We start from the raw sequence: 7403 nt of genomic DNA, 5'->3' as shown, positions 1-7403 counted from the left end.
CAAAATCTGTCAAATTCGTCGGGTTTCACTAGGATTATGAACGGAATGTGCCTCGCGCTGGCTGATATAATTTATTTTTAAATATTTAAAATAAAGATTTCAAAATTGGATTCTGACAATTTTAATCGCCAAAATGTGCCAAAATACAAACCACAATACGACCAAAGAGAAACACGTCCAGCGAATATGTCATAGTTTAAAATTCGTAGGTAACAATTTAACAACCCTAGCGACGATTTTCGTCATATTACGTCAAATTTAAAAATTTCAACATTAGTTCTAAGTCGGCATACTCTATAATAATTCTGTCTACTCTGCTAGCGGCGCGGGGGAATGAGATTGGGTAACGCGGGGGAGGCGCGGTCACATCACGCGCGGGCGACGCGACGCGTCATGTCCATTAATTGTAGTGTTTTTAGGATAACTTTCGGAAGCTATTTCTCAACATTTTAGTACTGAGTGATTATAAAAGAAAAAATACGTGTATATTTATTTTTAACAAGGATCAATATATCAAAAGGCAAGAAGGTTTAATTACACTCTGTATAGTCCGTCAAGAAAGTGAAGAAATTAATAGAGTCGCCACTTGTTTCCGGTGTGACCTCTTAATATGGTCACACAGTACCTGCACAGCACACTGTATCCAATCACTAGGTACAGTTCGACAAGGATTTATTTGAACGTGGCGAGAAAAGGAACTAAACGCTTCTATTTTTGACATATGTTTGACAGTTTTTTTTATGAAATAAGGGGGCAAACGAGCAAACGGGTCACCTGATGGAAAGCAACTTCCGTCATCCATGGACACTTGCAGCATCAGAAAAGCTGCAGGTGCGTTGCCGGCCTTTTAAGAGGTAATAGGGGAGGGTAGGGAAGGGAATAGGTTAGGGGATTGGGCCTCCGGTAAACTCACTCACTCGGCGAAACACAGCGTAAGCGCTGTTTCACCCCGGTTTTCTGTGAGAACGTGGCATTTCTCCAGTCGAGCTGGCCCATTCGTGCAGAAGCATGGCTCTCCCACGTATAATATGTATATAGTTCTCCTTTACCAGCAGCGCTCCCGTCAAGGTCACCCAGTGTCCAACTGTAATCAGTTTGACAAGGCTTTATTTGAACATATTGTACGTGGGTGCAATGAATATGGTACTTGGAAACGTGGGTGACATTGGCGGGAGCGCTGCTGGTAGAGGAACTGTCAAACACATGTCAAAAATGACGTTTTTAGGGTTCCGTACCTCAAAAGGAAAAAACGGAACCCTTATAGGATCACTTTGTTGTCCGTCTGTCCGTCTGTCAAGACCCTTTTTCTCAGGAACGCGTGGAGGTATGAAGCTGAAATTTATATCAATTACTCAGGTCTACTGTCCCTTGAAGCTGTGAAAAAATCAAACTTCTAAGCCAACGCAATCAAAAGATACAGCCGTTTATGCCGCAAATTTTCGACACTTGCAAGGGAATCAAAACCTACAGGGTGCTTCCCGTGAACTCAGAATCTTGAAATTTGGTACGAATCAACGTCTTATAGCATAGATAAAGGAAAAATTACGAAAACCATAAATTTTTAGTTACATCACATAATATTTTTTTTTTTAATAATTTTAAACTTACTACCCATTTCCTCATAAACGCGTAGTGGTATTAAATTGAAATTCATACCAAATACTCAGGTCTATAATACCTTTAAGCTGTAACAAAATAAAACTTCTATGTCAACGCAATCAAAAGAAACAGCAATTTAAGCTGCATATTTTGAAACTCGCAAGTACTCGCAAGGGAATCAAAACCTAAAGGGTACTTCCAGTCGACCTAGAATCTTGAAATTTGGCATGAAGCAACGTTTTATAGCACACATAAAGGAAAAATTCCGAAAACCTTAAATTTTTAGTTACATTACAAAATATATATTTTTTAATAAATATAAACTAATTACTTTTTATTACTTAAACGATAAAGAGATCTTTGTCTTAAATTTATGCTCCTCCATCTTTCCCCATTGTAATGTTATGAATTTCATTTTGCAATAAAAATACCATAGTTATGACTCGATTGTCGTAATGAACGAACTTTGTAAACCTTGCAGGTTTGTACGGAACCCTCGGTGCGCGAGTCCGACTCGCACTTGGCCGGTTTTTTCTATAACTAAGTTCGACAAGGCTTTAAAGGGCCCATTCACGGCAGGAGTCCTGCCGTGAATGGGCCCTGTGCCCGATGGGCAGGAGTCAGGACTGCCGTGCCGGCCTCTTTATTTGAACGTTGGTGACATTGACGGGAGCACTGCTGGTAAAGGAAAACTGTCAAACACATGTCAAAAATGATGTTTTTCTATGATAGAAGCGTTTAGTTCCTTTTCTCGCCACGTTCAAATATAAAGCCTTGTCGAACTGTACGCATTATTTGTGTCAAGTTGCCATAATAGAAGCAAAAATCAAAACAGAACAAATGTCAAATTTTAAATCCGTTGAATATCAACATTGGAATTTGCACTTTCAAATTTTATTTTTTAAGGTTTTTAATTTTTACCAAGTTTTTATTGTAGATACTGAGGAAATATCGGACGATTTAAGTTTTTGGGTATAATTGAAGCTAATATAGCTTCTGCGTGACGTTCCAATGGAGCTTAAAAATACTTCTTTAGAACCATCACTAGAAAAACAATTGAAAGGTCATCGCAACAGCATTACAGCACTTTTCTATAATCCAAATGAACTGCAATTAGCTAGCAGCTCGTTAGACAACAGTGTCTTGGTAATATTTAAATCATAACATATACATAGGTACTGTATTTAACTTATTGAAAACTACCTTGTGAGTCTGGTACATTGTGTTACTTTATTTTTCAGTTATGGGACTTGCGAGGCAATATGCGAAGCTATAGGTTTCAGGGTCACAGTGAAGCAGTAACGGACGTGACGTTCTCGCCATCAGGAAAGTACATGGCTTCAGCGTCTCGTGACAAAACTATAAGACTGTGGGTACCAACTGTCACAGGAAGTACCGGCGTATTTAAAGCTCATTCACAAACAGTCAGATCCGTCCAGTTCAGTCCTGATGGGACTAAGGTAATTATTATTAGCTTTACCATTTTACATGTGCAACACCACAAGAGTATAAAGCTTATTTGTCATACTGAAATACAGCCCCACATTAGCTGACTTTGTTTACCATTTCAGATTCTTACTGCCTCAGATGACAAAATAATAAAATTATGGTCTAGCAACAAACATAAGTTCATAGCTTCATATGTGGGTCACACTAATTGGGTGCGAAGGGCAAATATGTCTCCAGATGGGACACTAATAGCTTCATGTTCCGATGACAAAACTACAAGGATATGGAACCCGGAGACTGGGGACTGCATACATACCTTCAAGGATCAAAAAGGATATGGCCACTATTTGTCTTGGCATCCTTCCAGCTGCTATGTCGCAGTTGGTACTTCACATGGGAATGTTAAGTTGTATGATGTCAGGACACACAATCTAGTCCAATATTACAGGTACTTTTTACATTTGAAAAATTATAATATAATAAGAAAAACTTTTGAAATCACTAGAAAAATACCAGTGAAATAAGTATTATTTCTTATGAATTTAGGTATTAACTTTTTAATGTTGTAAAATATGTTTTATTTATTCAAAGGTAAATTATAAAATGATTTAATATGTTCCAGTATTCATGATGATGCTGTTACGCAACTAACATTCCACCCCAGTGGAAGTTATATTCTAACTGCTAGTAAAGATGGTAAAATGAGGGTATGTAATGTTTACATTTTAAAAATTATGCATTTGAATTAGTTATAATAAATCTGCATAACTCAATTTATTCTTGTTCACATATTCATTTGCTGAATAAATTTTTGTTAAAAATATGATGGAGTTTATTAAAAACCATAGTTTAGTAAAGAGTATATATAAGCAATGGCAATAATCCTTTATGAGCTACCACATATAAGTCCTTATTAGAATATTGTGAGCAGGCCTTTAATATTTTCAGATACTAGATTTGCTGGAAGGTCATCCCATATTCACACTGATTGGCCATGAAGGGTCAATTAACAGTGTCAGCTTTTCCCCAAGTGGTAGTGGGTTTGCATCTGCTGGTGATGATAAACTGGTTTGTATTTTTATAACCTAATTGCTTAATAAAATGTAGGGTCAGATAACATTGCAAAGCTATGTTGCGCGCCATTAAAAAAAAATAGTACACAAAAAGATGTGTGTTAATGCGTGGTGACGCCGCAAATCTTGCTTGGTCGGAAGATATCCCATCTTCTTACCAAGCAAGATAGCACGCACGGTCAGGCCGAAACCGCTGACGTCATTTCAGATGTATAATATAATATCTTGTCATGCTCGTAAACTTGGATAGCTAGGGAACATGCAAATATAATATTTATGAAAATTTTGCTATTAAAATGTTAAAAAAATATAAAAGAAGGGCCACTGCAGGGTTAATATTTTAATTATTTTATAAAATATTGTTTTTTTACAAAAATTACGAATTAAAAGTAACTTGAAAGGGGACGGATTTCAAAACATCAATCAGCGTTCAGTGACGTCACACCTGCTATCCCCGCGTTCCATTTAGCGTTAAAAACGATGAAAACGCTCAATAATGCCTCCTATAATTTTGAGCGCTTTGATCGTTTGTAATGCTAAATGGAACGCGGGGCAGGACAGTAGTGGCGTCATACAGACTATAGGTCCGTTTTGGCGCTAAAATTTAAATTGACAATTTTAAAACGCATTTTTTGCAGTAAATTCCAGTGTTTTATTTTTTTTGGTCTATTCTACACGGAATTCTTTAAAATAAACACAAACATAAAAATATCGCATCTTCCCATATTAAATTGTGGGTACTACCTTATTAGCCTAGTTCATTAAGTAACATTTTATTTGAATTTTTGTCGGTCGCGGTTTCGTGCCGTGAGTCGTGACCCGTGGGCCGTGACCAACGCAGCGCAGTAGTCGGTACCCCTAAGGGTATCGACTACTGCGCTGCGTAGCGCCTCCCCGTCGATAAAACATCGGGAATAATATTTTCTTTTTGACATTTTAAAATAGTACGAAATATAAGTCAACTGATAATATGTCTGTTGCAGGTTTTTTTATGGAAAACTAATTTTACTAATTTAGCTGAAGAATTCAAAGAAAATATGAATGAGAATGGTCAAGAATCTAAAACATCAGGAAAAACTATGAAACCAGAGAGAGCAAAAGTAAAAAGCCAGCTCATAAGAAAAAAAAGATAAGAGTAGCAGTAGCATAGAATCATGTAGAACATATTTTAATTATAAATATTTATTAAACTATCTAATCAGATATATTTATTATCCAGGCAAGCAAAAGTATAACAGAAAAATATATCATAGCTTTAGAAAAAGTACAATTTCGTGAGAAATGTCTATTCACAGACTCAGTTATAAAAGCTATGCAAACAGATTTTTATGACAACTAATTTAATTAATTCAACCAGGGTGTGAAGGCTTGGTATCAATGTTATCACAGCTCAAAATATCCTACAGTTACATTTGATTATGTCAACGAGCCACTCAGTCCAAGTGTGGGATTGTCCAATGTAGAATTACAAAATAATAGTACTAGAAATCAAAACAATTTTATAAGATCATCAACACCGATCAATACTACCAAAACTCTAGAGAGGGACCCTCACATTATCGACGATATTTCTACAAATGATGTGGGTGATATGAGTCACATTCCACGTGTGCCACCGAGCCCGATGCAGCTTACCTCTCCATCCCTAATGCACAAAACTATTGACAATGATGAGAAAGAACTATTTGGGATGATCAAACTCGGTGATAGTGATGTATGCTATACGAGCGGCACAATTCAATGGGTGGGAAGAAAAAGATGTTTTCCATTGAACAGTGGTTTCAAAATACTCGCTCAAAATCAAATAAATGAACCTGACATTAAAAAGAAAAAAAACAGTTTGAAGAATAATATGGAATGTGAGTGTGCAGATGTTTTACCAACGGTTAGCGCTATTGTTGATCATTTGAATGCCCTTCACGAAGCTGTAGATTTAGTTGACTTGAGACTAAACACTATTGAACAAGCCATTGATAAAAACTAACTTGTATAAAGGATGTTGTGATTATTTTAAAAGCAGAAGATTGATTGAATATTTTATTTATAAAAGTGTAACATCTTCAATAATGTTATAGATGGTAACATTGATTAAAATACTGTACAATTTATGCATGATGTTGACTTATTAAAAGCAGTCAAGTTTTCATCTGAATCATCCTTCTTTCATAAAAACTTATCTGTTATTGATTTACGATTTAGGAAAATATTATTATAGCATACAAATTCAATAGATAATATAGCTAAAAATGCTCTCTTTTACTGGACACCTTCATATAATGTTTTCTTGCCTGTTTTTTTAATTACTTCTAGTAACTGGTCTGCACTCAAAGTTCCTGTCACTGTAACCTTCTGATCTGGCAAACTTATAGCAACATTTTCAACACCCTGTCCTTTGAGCCTATTTAAAACTCTTTCAACTGCACCTGAACATCCTTCGCATGTCATTTCAACTTTGAATATGTGTGTCTGAAAAAAGATAAATGAAAGATTAAAAAAATTAAATTATTGTTTTGCAAAATATGTATAACATGATATCATTGAAATATAAGTAAACTTACTATAGGTCTAACAGAATCTGATGGCAAATTTTGATGGCAGATTTTCAAAAGATATTCTTGATCATTGGATAAATTTTTATATTTGTATGATTTGCATGTTTCACACACAGAATAAGCCGCTCTATGGAAAAAAAGGATCAAAATTTTTATTCCAATTACCCCGTTATTGCTTTTCTTAATTTATTTTCTCACTTTTTACCATCAGATTCTGGGTACCTATAGGTACATAGGTAAGTACTTAATGTTTTTAGAAACAGAACGATGTAGTCAATAAATAATGACTTGGAAAGTTCATTATTGAGTTCAATACTTACTGATGACATTATCTCGAATCGTAGTAACTAATTTCAGAATGTAGTAACAATAGGAGGTAGATTTGAGCTTGTGTGATTGACTGAAATATAATATGTGAATCTATAGAAAATGATCATTATCTAGGTTTAGACGAAGCGTAACATAAATTAGGAAACTTACGAGTTACGAGTCTTATCCTCGCTAGAGTATATTGTTCTGTGGTCTTATCACGTTGGATTAGTGAAATCTCAAATTGGAAACGTACCTATAAAATAGGTAGGCTATTGACCTATTGGAGTATTGGGTCTTGTTGACTTGTCGAATGTGTTCCTAAATGCTAATCAGTAAACACATAGTACATAATTAATCTCATTGCATAGTACGGTTTGATTGGGTTTGATCAGATTTGACGTCTCAATAGCGAATCAAA

At 35.5% G+C, this 7403-nt stretch overlaps 2 protein-coding genes across 3 annotated transcripts; one reads left to right on the top strand and one right to left on the bottom strand.

Annotated features, from left to right (window-relative positions):
- The first annotated feature begins 2446 nt into the window (after positions 1-2446).
- Positions 2447-6229, top strand: LOC121728781 (POC1 centriolar protein homolog A-like). The gene is made up of 6 exons (XM_042117055.1): positions 2447-2745; positions 2841-3059; positions 3171-3496; positions 3671-3755; positions 3997-4116; positions 5479-6229. The coding sequence occupies exons 1-6, from the start codon at positions 2611-2613 to the stop codon at positions 6103-6105; spliced, it is 1512 nt and encodes a 503-aa protein (XP_041972989.1). The 5' UTR covers positions 2447-2610; the 3' UTR covers positions 6106-6229.
- A 146-nt stretch (positions 6230-6375) lies between these two features.
- On the bottom strand, positions 6376-7302 carry LOC121728780 (copper transport protein ATX1). 2 transcript variants are annotated; one of them, XM_042117054.1, is made up of 3 exons: positions 7239-7302; positions 6994-7073; positions 6376-6587 (listed from the first exon to the last, which is right to left on the bottom strand). In XM_042117054.1, the coding sequence occupies exons 2-3, from the start codon at positions 7000-7002 to the stop codon at positions 6378-6380; spliced, it is 219 nt and encodes a 72-aa protein (XP_041972988.1). In that variant the 5' UTR covers positions 7003-7073; positions 7239-7302; the 3' UTR covers positions 6376-6377. The 2 variants fall into 2 exon arrangements, with proteins under 2 accessions (XP_041972988.1, XP_041972987.1); XM_042117053.1 differs by having other exon boundaries at positions 7154-7289.
- Positions 7303-7403: the final 101 nt, after the last annotated feature.

This window comes from Aricia agestis, chromosome 7, assembly GCF_905147365.1.
Source record: "Aricia agestis chromosome 7, ilAriAges1.1, whole genome shotgun sequence".
NCBI classification, from domain to species: Eukaryota; Metazoa; Arthropoda; class Insecta; order Lepidoptera; family Lycaenidae; genus Aricia; species Aricia agestis.
This window is presented reverse-complemented; position numbering and strand designations above follow the sequence as displayed.